At 55.6% G+C, this 15,122-nt stretch overlaps 1 protein-coding gene across 2 annotated transcripts in view; it reads right to left on the bottom strand.

Moving 5' to 3' along the window:
• Positions 1–15,122, bottom strand: part of RYR1 (ryanodine receptor 1) — a 117,881-nt gene that overhangs the window by 42,014 nt on the left and 60,745 nt on the right. Inside the window, exons 64-78 of one of the 2 annotated variants that reach the window (XM_043599004.1) lie at positions 13,711–13,792; positions 13,037–13,167; positions 12,483–12,815; positions 11,441–11,681; positions 8,792–8,879; positions 8,620–8,712; positions 7,564–7,578; positions 6,192–6,362; positions 5,083–5,142; positions 4,661–4,798; positions 3,998–4,110; positions 3,707–3,803; positions 3,353–3,459; positions 1,753–1,804; positions 1,550–1,618 (exon numbers count right to left, since the gene is read on the bottom strand). In XM_043599004.1, the coding sequence (XP_043454939.1) occupies positions 1,550–1,618; positions 1,753–1,804; positions 3,353–3,459; positions 3,707–3,803; positions 3,998–4,110; positions 4,661–4,798; positions 5,083–5,142; positions 6,192–6,362; positions 7,564–7,578; positions 8,620–8,712; positions 8,792–8,879; positions 11,441–11,681; positions 12,483–12,815; positions 13,037–13,167; positions 13,711–13,792 (1,790 nt within the window). The remainder of the gene's footprint in view (positions 1–1,549; positions 1,619–1,752; positions 1,805–3,352; positions 3,460–3,706; positions 3,804–3,997; positions 4,111–4,660; positions 4,799–5,082; positions 5,143–6,191; positions 6,363–7,563; positions 7,579–8,619; positions 8,713–8,791; positions 8,880–11,440; positions 11,682–12,482; positions 12,816–13,036; positions 13,168–13,710; positions 13,793–15,122) is intronic. The other variant, XM_043599005.1, reaches the window with a different exon arrangement.

Consider the following 15,122-nt stretch of genomic DNA (forward strand, 5'->3'; position numbering starts at 1 on the left):
CCTCCGGGCTCCAACCACACCTAATTTCTTTTTTTTTTTTTTAATTTTTAAAACGTTTATTAAAATGTGAGAGAGAGCACATGCGCAAGCTGGGGAAAGGCAGAGAGAGGGAGACAGAGGATCTGGAGCAGGCTCCAAGCTGCCAGCAGAGAGCCCGAGGTGGGGGCTCGAACTCACAGAACCGCGAGATCATGACCTGAGCCGAAGTTGGACACTTAACCGACTGAGCCACCCAGGCGTCCCCACACCTCATTTCTTTAAAATTTTTTTTCAACGTTTTTTATTTATTTTTGGGACAGAGAGAGACAGAGCATGAACGGGGGGAGGGGCAGAGAGAGAGGGAGACACAGAATCGGAAACAGGCTCCAGGCTCCGAGCCATCAGCCCAGAGCCCGACGCGGGGCTCGAACTCCCGGACCGCGAGATCGTGACCTGGCTGAAGTCGGGCGCTTAACCGACTGCGCCACCCAGGCGCCCCTCTCATTTCTTTAATTGTGAACTCCCTCTATCCCCTGGGACTGAAGTCCACGATTTGTCTCTTGTGCTCGGTACGGGGCCAGACACGGAGCAATCTTAACCTGGACCCACACGTGGACCCCCAAGGGGGCCCTGAACAGGGGAAAAATTATATTTTTGTGTTTACCGCCCTCTGACTGAAACGGAGCATTTCCTTCCATTATAAATCATAGCAATATTAGAACCCATGGTTGTGTCACCAAGAAGAACCACAGATGTTTCCATGCCGCGTTATTTTTGCAGCCATCTTAAAACACTGCTTATGTTCATTACTCATCAGTTACTGTAGCTACTGGCCCCACTGTGAAATCGTGTCATTTGAAGGATGCCTAACCCTAACCCTAAAGGCAGATATGACTGTCTTACAATTTTTTAAACAATATTTTGATGGTTCTTTCAATATGCTTGTTTCCTCTGCTATGAATTCATTTTATACATTTAAAAACATACTTCTAAGAGAGGCTTCACCAGATGCCAAAAGGGACCCTGGCAGAAAAACGGTTAAGAAACTCGGGGCAATGCTTACTGACTGCCTTAATGATGAATGGATGGGTCAGCTGCGTGGTTACCAACTCTTTCTCACTGCCTGGCCTTTGCACATGCTGTTCCCCCGATCTGAAACACCTTTCTCCTTTTCTTCATCTGGCACACTCCTTTTATCCTCCTGCTCAGACATCCTCTCCTCCGAGAAGCCCTCCCTGACACCCTTCCCCCACAGGGTGGGTCAGGCACCTTGCTTGGGCTTCCACAGTCCCCTAAACTCCCCCCCCCCCCATGTCTCCCTGAGCTTCTTTGGATTCCCCGACCCTGACCCCTCTGCCTGGAGCTTTCCTCATCACCACCATGAATATTGTTGCTGTCTGCTCGATGTATCTGTCTTGCCAGTAAACTGAGTCATTGCCGTGTCCCCAACATCACCTAGCACAGGGCTGGGCCCAGAGCACTACTCTGTGAACACAGGCTGAATGAATGAGGAATGACCGAAGTCAGGGTCCCTTATCCCTTTTCTCAGGGACCTCCTGATCCCACCTACCTCAAAGGAAACCTCAACTTCCTCTTCTTCGGCTTCGCCGTTCTCCCCTCCCTCCTCCAAGTGGCAGCTCTGGGGATGGGGCATCAGTTAGGGATGGCGGTGAACAGGGCAGACACCCCAGTTCACCCCCAGCCCTGTCAGTGGACAGGCACTGCAGCTGGGGAGAAGGGAGCCTGGCCTGGGGGATGGGGGCAGGGCCTCACCTTTGCCATGATGTCGGCATATGCCATATACAGGTAATCCTCGTCCAGTTTGCTGAGGAAATAAGGGAGGAGAGAGTCAGGACCTGGTGGAGAGGACCCCCATCTCATAACAGCTTCCGGTTTTCCTTTGGAGAGCCACGCTCAGGCTGTGTGGTTTGGGTGGGAGAGACTGTCCACGGCCAGAGTGGGCATGTGACTGAGGATGAGCCAGTTGGCATTATTTTCCATCTGCTTGGCCACCGTAATAAATAGATACGAGATGGTTATGGGATTCATGCTGGTCCACTGGAACTCGTTCTGGGAGTCTTGCTGGAACTATTGGTAGATGTGCTCCCTTTCCACTGGGGTTGCCAAAATGATGTGATGGACACCTGGAGCTTCTAGGGCCATTTTGCCACCTGTTGGTTCATTTGACCACTATGACCTTCTTGGGTCTCCTCAGCAAAAATAATAATAATAATAATAATAATAGTAGTAACGGCCAACACCCATTGAATATTTACTCTAAGTTAGTCCCTGTTCTAAGTGCTTTATATATGTATTAACAAATTAATCCTCACAATAATCCTATTAGGTAGATACTACTAGCCTCATTTTACAGATGCACAAAGATCCTTCTTGGCCAAGCCACACAGCTTGTACCGTGATTCAACCCTGGATAATATAACTCCAGAGTCATGGCTTTCCCAAGGATGGAAAACAGGACGCTCAGTGTCCCAGTGTCCCGTGTAGCTGGTGGTGGCCTGATGTCAGAATTCTGGCAGATGAGAGATGTACAGAAGCCCACCAAGGAGAGCGCCTTTTCTTGAATAAAAAAGGTCTTGATTTTGCTCAGAGGGAAAAAAAGGCCTTCTCTTTCTTTCTGCCTGGCATGTGGTCGTGTCTGGAAGTTCAGCGATCCATCTTCTGACCACAAGACAAAAGGTCAGAATGGCAGGGCGGAAAGCCCGAACAGAGCCCGGGTCCCCATCTGCCATCGTGCCGCTGCCCAGCCCTGGACTTTCTCCCTCCTGACTTCGTGGATGTGTGAAACGTAAATCCCTCTGCCTCTATTTCCTTATCCACAAAAAGGAGCTGACGGTGGTATCCGTCTTGTAGTGCGAAGATTGAGAGAGTAGATACGTCAGGGGCCCAGCACGGGGCCGGACACATGATAAGCACTTGATAAATGTTGCCTGTTACTACTGTTCCCAGCAGCACCCTTGTTTTAGTCCCAAGACTGTCATTAGCCTGTACAAAGCTTTTGTGTGCATCAGAAAAAAGCCCTCTTCTCCTTTCTTCCATCTATGGGAAATTTGTTATGACGTGCTGATTTCTTTCTCATAACTTACTGATTTTGTCTGAGCAAGACACTTTCATCCAGACAAGCCTACACCGATATTGCCTAGGATGTGAACGCTTCAGAAGCGATGCCCTCGTGAAGTGGTCAGCCTGCAAAATGGTCCACGGTGGCCCTGCCTGTCCTCGTAAAGTGACATTGAAGGATGGGCTGTGGGGCTCTCCTAGGACACAGAGGGTCTGCCTCGAGGAGCAGGGCAGTTGCTAGGGGCGGGGAGGAAGCAGATTCCTTCCCCAGGACCGAGGGGGGTGCGGTCCTCACCTCTTTTCAGTCAGGGCAGTGCGGCTGAAGTGCAGGACCAGCTGGTGCAGGGGGTCAGGCTTCTTCTCTTCCACCTCCTCCTCCTCCTCCTCCTGCTCCCCAGCTTTCTAGGGGAGGGGTGGGGCTTGGGAAAGGGGGTTCTAGAGTCCCCACTTGTTTCCCCCCCACCACACACACACAGCCCCGCTGTGGCTGGATTTTCTCTCTTTCCCCATATGCTGCACCCAAGCCAGGGGCCGCCACTCCCCACCCCCCTCAAGGTGAAGGGCGACCCCCGGAAATGTGCAGCCAGCAGCCTTGACCCCCAGCCCTATCCAGCCCTGCCCCTATACTCCCAGGCAGGCCCCAGCTCACTGAAAGGTCATCTATCATGCGGTCTTCAAAACTGTGGTCTTCGGTCAGGATCCATGCGGCCTTGTAGCTCTCCAGGAACATGTTACATGCACGGTGCCTGGGGGGGGGGGGGGGGGGGAGGTGTGTGGCATCACTGAGACCATCCCCGCTCCACGCCTCCTCTGTCCTTCCACACATCTACCTTCCCAACCATTCCCCAACGCCCCATCGAGTCGGCATTCTGTCCTCCCGCCTCCTCAGCCAGCCCTTCTCCACCGCCCTTCAAGCTTCCTTCTACCCTGGGGGTCTTACGTGGGCAGGTTGTACAGGGGGGTCATGCGGAAACAGGCAACGACCGCCCTCCGGCGCTGCTTGGACAAGAGCTTGTGCCACACGGCCTTCTTGGATTTGTAAGGGTGCTCGATCTGGGGGGGGCGGGGGGGGGGGGACGCGGGCGGCAATCTGTCATGTCCCCGCCTCTACCCCGATCTGATTCCTACCCCAGACCCCCTGGGTGAAACTGCTCATCTATGCCCAGGCCCAAATTCAGGCCCAACTCACAGGGCTGTAGGAACTCCCCGGCCGTACCAAGAGAGTCAAGGTTCGAACCTGGGCTTTGCTTCCAGACCGAAATGTCTGTCCTAGGCCCGCCCACAGGCCCAGGGTCACTACCCAGGCCCGTCACCATCCAGAGACCCACCCACGGTCCTGCCCAGAGTCAAGGCGTCTTCACCAGGCCCCACTCTAGACCCCAAATTCTGACCCTGACCCCGGCCCTAGGCCCGAGATCTAAGCACCAGGTCCTTCCCCTGGGGTTTCCAAATTCCCTTCTAAAGCCTCGCGTTTAACTCCAGGCTCCACCCAGAGACCCAAGGTTCACCCTCAGACCCCGCCCACAGATTCAAGGCCCGCCCCTCGCCCCGCCCAGAGACCCCAGCTCCCCGCCCCCTCCCAAGACCCTTCCAGCCCAGCCACCTGCTCCAGATGGTAGAGCACCGCAGACACCTCCTGGACCCTGCGCACGATCTTCTCGGGGTCGTCGGCGTCCTCCTCACGGCCCGGGAGGCCCCGGTACAGGGCCATCTGCCAGCGCAAAGAAGGGGAGCCTTCCACCTGACGGGAGGGAAGAACGGCGGCCGGCGTGAGGGTCCCTCCCCCTGCTGGCTCCCCTTCCCCAGCCGGGCTCGTCTGAGGGCCCCTCCGCTCGCTCGAGGTGGGCTTCTCTGGCTGCCCCGCCCCCCTTTCGGTGCCGTGACCATTCATTCTGACCATTCATTCGGTGGGTCAGTACACGTTAAGGTCCTTCTCACCCTGCCTGGTACAGAGTAAGTATACTTGGCTATTATTGTTGCTACTGTCCTAACGCGCCCCTTTTGGTTGCAGATTAAGGCGGGTACCTTTCCCTGAAGGTGAAGGTTGTTCTGCAGATATTCCCGGACCTCCTCATCTGTGTCTTTCTGGGGAGACATGGCCAGACTGGGTCACTCTGATGGCCCAGCATCCTCCTTAACCCACATCCCTTTCCCTTCCAGGCCCATCATCCCAGCAGCTGGCGAGAGGCTTGTGGGGAGGGGGGCATCTGGGAGAAACTGAAAGGGTCCGATGGTCAGGAATTGTCAGAAGGGAGTCCTAGAGGCCACAGATGCACCTTGAAGAGACAGTAAGGATTAGAAGGGCCTTGTGGGGATGTGAGTGGAGGTAGGGAGTGATGGGAGAATGCCCTCAAAGGTCAAATGAGGCCACCGAGGGATTATTGGAGGTCAGAGGAGGGTCAAAGTGGGGCTGCGAGATGGGCAGGGAGTTTTTGAAGATCAAAGGAGGTGGGGGGGGAGTATAAGGGAGACAACAAGATCAGCAGAGGTCATGAGGGATCAGGCAGATCAACCAAGTCACCAGTAGGGTTTTCATGGAGGCCAAAAAAGGGTCAGCGGGGGGGGGGGGATTCCCAGAAGAGAGGGGCCCTCAAAGACCAAGTTGAGGGGTCAGAGGGGCCCTGGAGGGCTCCGTGGGTTCTTGGCAAGACTCAGCAGGTCCTAGGAGGAGATTGAGGTCCTGAAGGGAGGAGACTTTAGGGCTCCAGGAAAGAGGGTGTTTGTGATACCAGGGAAGTCAGGGGTCTTCGAGGCCCCAGAGGAGTTAATAGGTTGTCATGGAGGGTGTTCAGGAGGGTCCTTGAAGGCTCAATATGGTCCTTGGATCCCAGGGGTCTTAATGATATTCCTGGGTTTCGATGGGGTTCCAATTAGGATCCTTAGGTCCCAGGGCTTTGCCCAATATCCTAAGATATCTTAGGATATTGGGCAGAGCCCTGGATTCTCAGCAACCCAGGGGAAGGTTCAGGGCATCCCAGGGGATCCCATGAGTCCTCAGTGTCCTGGAGAAAGATTCATTAGGGTCCCAAGAGAGGACTCCCAGTGGGATCCTGGGGGTTCAGTAGGGTCCTGGGGGCTTGGTGGGGTGCTGAGCAGGGTGCTGGCAGGTTCCCGTAACGGGGCTGTGCAGGCACCAGAGCGTAGCGGTTCTTGGCCTGCACGATGAGCTCCTGGTCAGTGGGCGCACACATGTTCAGGCCGATGGGCAGCATCTTCTTGAGCGTGGCCACAATCAGTGACGTCTGCACAGAGTACCGGTCCCCTCGGCGCTTCTTCTTCGTGCGTTCCTGGTCCGAGCCACCTGACTGTGGGGACATGGGGCTCAGCACCAGCCCGACTCGCAGCCCGGCCCCAGGCCCCAGGCCCCAGCCCCAACCTGTGCCATTGTCCACGGCCCCGGGCTCCAGCCCGCAGCCTGGGTGCCTGGCATCCCCTCCCCCATCTGAGAGCCCGCATCCATTTCCACCCCAGACCTTGCTGATCTTTCACTTCAGGCCCCCAGCCCTCACCCCAGACCCTCCCAGACCGAGCCTCTGTCCCCAGTTCCCAACCTCTATCCCAAATTCCAGATTTCCCCAAATTCTGGGCCTTTCCCAACCTCTGGCAGTCTTCTCCCAGAATCCCCTAACAACTTTCAGTACGGCACCTCCCCTCCCCCACAACATGCGCAACCCTACACTTGATATCCCAAGAGTGAGGTCCCCAGAATGAAATAAAGATGCAGAACCGTAAAGAGTCTCAAGAGACAAAAGAAGTTGGGAGAAAAAGAGACACACTGAGAGACTCAGGCAGACAAGGAGACAGGAAGACAGAAGATGTAAGAGAGATCCAGAGAGGTCTGGAAGCAGAAACACGGGGCACAGAGTCCCACAGCCGTGTTCTGGAGCCTTGGGTGCGGACCCAGGGCCAGGGCCACCCCAGTCATGCCAACGAGAAGCCCCAGTGACAAGCTTCGGCCGGAGCCACATTCACTCCGGCTCGCAATACGGAGCACGGCCTGTGTGTGAGGCAGACACTGCTGAGACCACATGCAGAGCCCCGGGGCCCCGGGGGCCACCGGCCAGATGCCGTCCGAGGCTCAGAAAATAAGACACTTGACTAAGGTCGCACAGCCAACTGCCAAGGGTCAGGATTTGAACCCAAGTCTGCCTGGTTCCGGAGCCCAAGCCTTAAGCCCAACCATGCGCGTGCCTTTCCCACCCCATTCCCATTCCCTGTGACCTCAGACCATAATGCTTCGCTGCTTTGAGGAAAGCTGAGAGATTTTTTTTTTTTTTTAACAAAAGTTAAAAAAAAAGTTAAATTGGCAAAAGCTGAGCGTTGGGAAGGGAATGGGTGGTTGGGAGTGGGGATGGGGGAGAGAAGAAGGATGGGGGCTGAGAGCCAAGGGCGAGGGGCGGGGAACAGGGGCAGGAATTTTCTGGAGGGGATGCAGAAGCCAGGGTGTGGGGGAGAAGAGGGAATTAAGCCAAGAGGCATGCGGAAGGTCCCAGACGTGGGGCTGACCTGTACATCTCCCGCCTGCTTCGTCAGGGTGCAGACAAAGACAAGAAGGGTTACCCCGGCCCTTCAGAGAACCCTAGGCCCAACTTCAAGTGGGCCCCACCCCAGCCCCCTTGCCCCAGCCCGACACACAGCCCCTAGCTGGGCATTTCTGGACCCCGAGTGGAAATGGGCAGGTGGGTTTGGTCTTTAGGCCCCCGAAGAGGGCAGTGCTGAGAAGTTAAGGGTAGAGGAGAGGGGGCATGTGGGATAATGAGGAGGTGGGAGAGGAAGATATTGGGGTGAGGGAAGGAATGGAGGAGGGGAAAGTGGGAGGAGAGGGGAGGAAGGAGGAGAGAAAGGATGAGGTGGGGAGGAGGCAGAGGAGGGAGATGGAGAGGAAGGAGGAGAGGGGAGAGAGAGTGGGGAGGGTGATGGGGAGGGAGAGGAAGGGCATGGGGAAGAGGGAGAGGGAAGGGATGGGGAGGAGGGAAAGGAGAGATAGGGAGGAGGGGGATGGGAGGAGGGGGATGCGGAGGGAGAGGAAGGGCATGGGGAAGAGGGAGAGGGAAGGGATGGGGAGGAGGGAAAGGAGAGATAGGGAGGAGGGGGATGGGAGGAGGGGGATGCGGAGGGAGAGGAAGGGCATGGGGAAGAGGGAGAGGGAAGGGATGGGGAGGAGGGAAAGGAGAGATAGGGAGGAGGGGGATGGGAGGAGGGGGATGCGGAGGGAGAGGAAGGGCATGGGGAAGAGGGAGAGGGAAGGGATGGGGAGGAGGGAAAGGAGAGATAGGGAGGAGGGGGATGGGAGGAGGGGGATGCGGAGGGAGAGGAAGGGCATGGGGAAGAGGGAGAGGGAAGGGATGGGGAGGAGGGAGGAGACGGAGGAAGAAGAGAGAAATGGGGGGAAGGGAAAAGACAGAGGAGGAGTGAGGAGATGAGGCAGGGGAGATGGGGTGCTGTGGTGGCTGCGGGAACGTGGCCAGGGCAGGGAAGGCTAGCTGGTGAAGAGGTCAGGTGGGAAGGCCTGGAGGGTGCTCCTGCTCTCCCTGCTACGTGCTCTCAGAGCAAAGCACCCACCTTGGCCATTTTGCTCTTGTTGTCAGCGGTCAGAAATGACATGTTGTTGATCTCATTCTGGACCACAAAGTTCTGCTCCTCACGCTTAAAGTTCTGGTGGGGGAGGCAGTGTCAGGATCAGACGGGGCAGTGAGGGTCGTGGGAAGGAGGGCCAGGGCGGATGGGGACTCACGTGGGACTTGGACCAGTAGATGAAGATCTCGCCCACCATCCTGAACAGCTCCTCGGCGCTGGGGTTGGGCTCCGTCAGCCAGTGCGCCCTGGGTGGGCAGGGAAGGGGCCGGTGAGGGATGGGGGCAGGGACCCCCAGGAGAGGATGCCACACAGAGAGCTCTCAGGAGAGGGGATGGGGGGGGGACCTGGAGATTCCAACGGGAGGGATGGGATGGAGTTTTCTAGGGTAAGCTGGCCATTCAGATGATCTAAACATCTTACCCATTCCTTTAAAAAAAGGAAGTCCTTTTTTCTATCTCTAACCTTTTTATTGAAGTATAACATAAAGTGTCAGCTTGATGGTTATCACAAAGCGAACACACTGTTGTAACCACCACCCAAGTCAAAAAATAGGGGCGCCTGGGTGGCTCAGTCAGTTAAGCGTCCGACTTCAGCTGGGGTCATGATCTTGCAGTTTGTGAGATCGAGCTCCAAGTCGGGCTCTGTGCTGACAGCTCGGAGCCTGGAGCCTGCTTCAGATTCTGTGTCTCCCTCTCTCTCTCTCTGCCCCTCCCCTGCTTGTGCTCTCTCTCAAAAATAATAAACATTAAAAAAAATATATGGGAATGCAAGCTGGTACAGCTACTCTGGAAAACAGTATGGAGTTTCCTCAAAAAACTAAAAAGAGAACTACCCTTGACCCCACAATGGCACTACTAGGCATTTATCCACGGGATACAAGTGTGCTGTTTCGAAGGGACACATGCACCCCCATGTTTATAGCAGCACTATCAACAATAGCCAAAGTATGGAAAGAGCCCAAATGTCCACTGATGGATGAATGGAGATATATATATATATATATATATATATATATATATATATACACAATGGAGTATTACCCGGCAATCAAAAAGAATGAAATCTTGCCATTTGCAACAACGTGGATGGACCTGGAGGGTATTACGCTAAGTGAAATTAGTCAGAGAAAGACAAAAATCATATGACTTCACTCATATGGGGACTTTAAGAGACAAAACAGATGAACATAAGGGAAGGGAAACAAAAATAACATGAAAACAGGGAGGGGGACAAAGCATAAGAGACTCATAAATATGGAGAACAGAGGGTTGCTGGAGGGGGTGTGGGAGGGGGGATGGGCTAAATGGGTAAGAGGCACTAAGGAGTCCTAAAATCATTGTTGCACTATATGCTAACTAATGTGGATGTAAATTAAAAAAAAAAAAGAAATAGAACATTTCCAGAATCCAGAAGTATCTTCACGCCCCTCCCAGCCACTCCTTTCTCCCTCATTTGGATGACCCTTATGCTGACCATGGATTATTTTTGTCTGCTCTTGAACGTTACATGAATAGATGTGATAGGTACTCTATTTTTATTTTCCTGGCTTCCTTCGACCTGACATTTGCGACATTCATCCACATCGTTGTATGCTGCAATAATTTGTTCATTTTCATTGCTGTGTAGTATTCCACGGTGGGAATGCACCACAATTTATTTGTTCAAACTCTCCGATGCGGTGCACGGACTCCTGGGAACCTACACTACAGCAATACGCCCCGTCGTGAGTATGAAGAGGGGTGTGCATGGGTGTATACAGCATTCCTACCAATGCTTCCCATTTCTGCTCCCGTGACAGGCACAGCTAATCAATCAGAGCCCCCTTTCTTACAAAGCCCTGATGCAACCCGAAAATCTTTTCAACCAGGATGGAACTAGGAGTTGAAACGTATTCACTATCCCTGGATTAGGCTGCCCCTAGGAGTTAATAATTCTCCGAACCGTGCTTCTGATTTTAGGGAGATGTTAGCTATTGGTTGATACCTGTTCTTGCTTTTGACTTAAAAAAATTTTATTTTTATTTTTGAGAGAGAGAGCGAGCATGAGCGGGGCAGGGGGGGTGCACAGAAAGAGGGGAACAGAGGATCAGAAGCAGGCTCCAGGCTCCGTGCTGTCAGCACAGAGCCTGACACGGGACTCGAACTCATGAACCGTGAGATCATGACCTGAGCCAAAGTCGGACACTTTTAACTGACTGAGCCACCCGGGGGCCCCTGCTATTGACTTAAAAAAATTTTTTTTTAATTTTCGAGAGAGAGAGAGCATGAGTGGGGGTGGGGGGCAGAGAGAGAGGGGGACAGAGGATCCGAAGCGGGCTCTGCACTGACAGCAGCGAACCGGATGCAGGGCTTGAACCCACAAACTGCAAGATCACGACCTGAGCTGAAGTTGGACGCTCAATGGGCTGAACCACCCAGGTGCTGCACCTGCTCTTGCTTCTCTTAAAGGCCTGTTTCTGAGGAAAGTCCGGCTAGCCAGATCTGGACCATCTTCGTTTCCCCTCAGTGACGGAGGAAGGCCTGACCATTGGGCCTAACTGCGCGAATCAGCCCCATCCACCCAAGCCCGGTGGCAGCCTCGCGGGGGCTCGGTCTCAGGAGGCGTGAAGGAGAAGAAGGGGAGCAGACACCCGCGGGCTGGATTTTGTGGGGCCAGAGGCAATGGGGGGGGGGTGGTCAGAAGGTTGGGGGGGGTGGGTGACAGCTGGAAAAAGTTTATAGTAACTCAGAAGGTGACGGGTCAGATGGGGCTCCGGGAAGCCCGAGGTCAGGCTGAATGTGCACGGGGACGGCGGGGACTTGCTGACCTGTTGTTGTCCACGTAGCGGATGAGCAGCGGGTAGAGGGCGTACAGGTCCCGGCAGAGCACAGAGAACTCATCCCGCACCAGGAGCTCGCCCTCCTGGGCCTCCGCCTTGGCCTCCAGGCGCAGCTGCTCCTCCTCGGCCACCACCTTCCCCGCCCGCTTGCGCAGCCGCCCGATGGTGGGGATGAAGTGTGAATGCAGCAGCTCCGGCCGGGCCCGGCTCACGATGGGCTGGGCGAACACTGCGGGGGCGAGGCGGACGGAGGGTCAGGCGCTGCCGGCCAGCCTCTAACTCCAGCACCTGACCTACGACCTTGGATCCCATGCCTGAGCTCGGGCCCTGACCTCTGACACAGCCCCTGACGCCTGGTCCCAATCACAGCCCTTGACCTGAAACTGTGACGCCAGCCACCTCTGACCCCCCGTGACCGACTCATAACCTGATAGCTTACCTTGGGCTACGACCTCTCACCCTAATCTTTGACCTGTGACCTAGCCCCTACCCAAACTCTTACCTCACTGTGTGATTTCTGACTATGACCCCTGGTTTCTTACCCCAGCCTCTGACCTCTGACCCCGGCCTCTGAGCCCAGCCCCCAAGCTGTAGCTTGGCCCGGTTTCTGACAGAGAACTTCTGAACCAGGAATCCCATCCCTTTAAAGACTCATTTCTTGACCTCTGACCTACAAACCCCTCTGTATCAGGGCCCCTGATGCGTGATCTGGTTCTCTGACCCTCTGTCTAAGGAACCCAGGCCTCTGACCCAATTCCTAACCCTCTCCAAGGCTCTAGCAATTCAGAATCCGGCCTGGAGGACTTCCAGGACCCATCCATCCACCCCAGGCCCTCAGAGCCCGAGATTCTGACCACTTGTGATGACTCCTCGCCTTCTGAGCCTGAGAAAACCTGGACTCTGACTCCTGCCAACTCCCAGGAAAACACAGACCCCGGAGATCTCCCTCTCAGACCATGAGATCAAAGGGCCCAAGCCCCAGGACGCTTCGGCCCCAGTTCTCAGTAGCCTGGTGCCCCCCCAGACCCACCGGCGAGACGCTTCATCCACGACGCCTCGTCAATGCCCAGGTTGTTGACGATGATTCGCAGGATATTCCCCAGCAGGGAGTTGAGGTGGTCAGAGGTGACAGCTGTGCAGGGCGGGGGCGCCCCCGCGGGCAGGGCGGGCGGGGGGGCCTCGGGCCCGCGCTCCCACCAGCGCGGCAGGTAGCTGCACAGCATGGGCAGCGTGATCTCGATGACGTGTGGCATCTCTGTATAGCGGGCCCCCGACTCGGCCAGCCCCCCGATGTCCGCCATGAGCCGCTCCAGCACTGGGATGTCAGGACACATCTCCTCCACGCTGTTGGGGAGCCCCAGGACTGGGGTGCACAGAGGGGTCAGGGCATTCCAACCCATCACTCCCAGACCTCGGCGTCCCCACCACAAACCCGGGCCCCGACGGGCTCCAGAATCCTCCAGTCTGGAGTGCCCCCAACCTGGGGAATCCTCAGCCCTCGGAGCCCCCCCAAAGCGGGCCCTCCCCCGGGCCCGGGCTGGGTAGGACGTTTCCTCACACCCGCCCCAGCCCCACACCACTTACTGGCCCGCTCCCGGGGAGACTTGGTGGTGTACACGGAGCAGGCGTTATACTCGTTCAGCTGAGGCTCCAGGAACGCCACCGGCATGGCCGCTGCCAGGCGGGCCAGGCACTCCCCGAGGGCCGGCCGCAGCCTGGAAGAGGGGGCTGCTTAGCTCTGACACGCCCCCCCGCCCGGTGCTGCGTCCCAGCCTCCGTCTCCACAGGAGTGCGTCTTCCCAGAACTCTCTGGAGCCCAGCCGTCCACCCAAAGCACGAACGTGGCCTTTTCCCTGGGTTCTCATGTGCCCCTTTCGCTCTAACTGGTGATCCCAGCTCAGGAGAGCCCACCCACACGGGCACTGCCAGGGCCCCTCCTCGGTGCCCCCAGCGTGCTGTGACTCCTGTGTACCACCCTCCCTTCTGTGTGCCTCCTGCCCGGGCAAGCTTGCACCCCGGCAGGGAGCCACCTGCCATCCTGGCCAGCAGGCGCCTGGGGCCGATCGGGCTTCCTTCACTGGCCTTCCCCCGAGTGCCCTCAAGTGGCCGCCTCGGTGAACTGCAGCTGCCGCCGAGCATGTCCGTCGTGGAAGACTGCTCATTTCTGCTTTTCGCTCACCCCCATCTTCTCCTGCTCCTTCCTTCCCCCATCCCCCCAGCACCCACCCCAGCCCCAAACTATGGCTCTCTCTTCTTACTTTTCCACGTAAGGGTTCCTGGTGGTTCCCAGAGAGTAGATACTGCACAGTGTTCGGTAGCAAGAGACCTGGACGTCATCCACTGAGGGAGAGAGGGAGGGTGAGGGTGGGGGAAAGCACCCACCATCCCCGTCCTCCCCCGCCCTCCTCCCTCACCTCCAAATACTGGGTAAGAGCTGGGCAGTCGAGAGCCAGCCTGCCATTTACCAGTTTTGTGACTTGAGCAAAGTGCCAACACTCTCTTGGCCTCAGTTTCCCTATCTGTAAAATGGGGAGACCTATAGTATCTTCCTCATGGGGTGGTTGTAAGGATCAAAAGATCAATGCTTGGAAACCATTTGGAACAGGGCACACAACGGGCACTCCGTAAAGGCTGCTCTTTCCTTGGAGGGGAGTCACGGATCTCTTTGATGACAGCGATGGACACTCTCCAGAAAAATGCAAACATCCCACCCTGACGATAATTTTAGGTCATCCCCCTGCCGACCCCCGGAAGACCAGGTTAGGAACCTCAGCAACTTTACAAATGTCTCGAGATAAAAAGAGGGCAAGGGGGCAGTTCTAGATTGAAGAGACATGTGGACATAACAACCAAAGGCAAGGAGAAAAACCTGACTGGACTCTGAATTTTTTTTTTTTTTTTAAATCAAAGCCATTTTGAGAGTAATGAGGGAAATTCAAGCACAGTCAGGTTAGGTGGTGATAATGATATTGTGATTACATGACAGACAGAAGGTTCTCGTTCCAGGAGGTGCAGACTCAGTATTTAGGGATGAGGTGTCATGGTCTGTGGAGCTCACGTTCTAAAGTTCAACAAAAAGGTCTGCAAATACTTTTGCTCATAAAGTGAAAGGTTCAGCAAACGGGGCAAATTGTGAACAATTCTCTTCTGGACACTCTAAAATTCTCTAAACAGGGGCGCCTGGGTGGCTCAGCCGGTTGGGCGTCCGACTTCGGCTCAGGTCATGATCTCGCGGTCCGTGAGTTCAAGCCCCGCGTCGGGCTCTGTGCCGACGGCTCAGAGCCTGGAGCCTGTTTCGGATTCTGTGTCTCCCTCTCTCTGTGCCCTACCCCACTCACTCTCTGTCTGTCTCTCCCTCTCAAAAATAAATAAACATTAAAAAAATTTTTAATTCTCTGAACAAAACGTGAGGGTGGGGGAAGAGCCCCAACCACGTTCAACTTTTCTTACTTTTAGCAAAAGGTTCTAATTTCAAAGAAACGGTGAACTGAGACATGGCTCAGCATCCGCCAATCCCCACGGCCCGTGGCCTGCTGGCCCGTCCTGGACACCTTCCCAGGGTGTTCCCTGGGCCCCTTGGCCCAATTGACCTTGGCATCTCCCCCAGACTCGTTACTGCTCCCAGTCCCTGTATCCTGGAGGCCCCACTATCCGAGTGTCGCAGGCCGGG

Source organism: Prionailurus bengalensis, chromosome E2 (assembly GCF_016509475.1).
Source record: "Prionailurus bengalensis isolate Pbe53 chromosome E2, Fcat_Pben_1.1_paternal_pri, whole genome shotgun sequence".
NCBI classification, from domain to species: domain Eukaryota; kingdom Metazoa; phylum Chordata; class Mammalia; order Carnivora; family Felidae; genus Prionailurus; species Prionailurus bengalensis.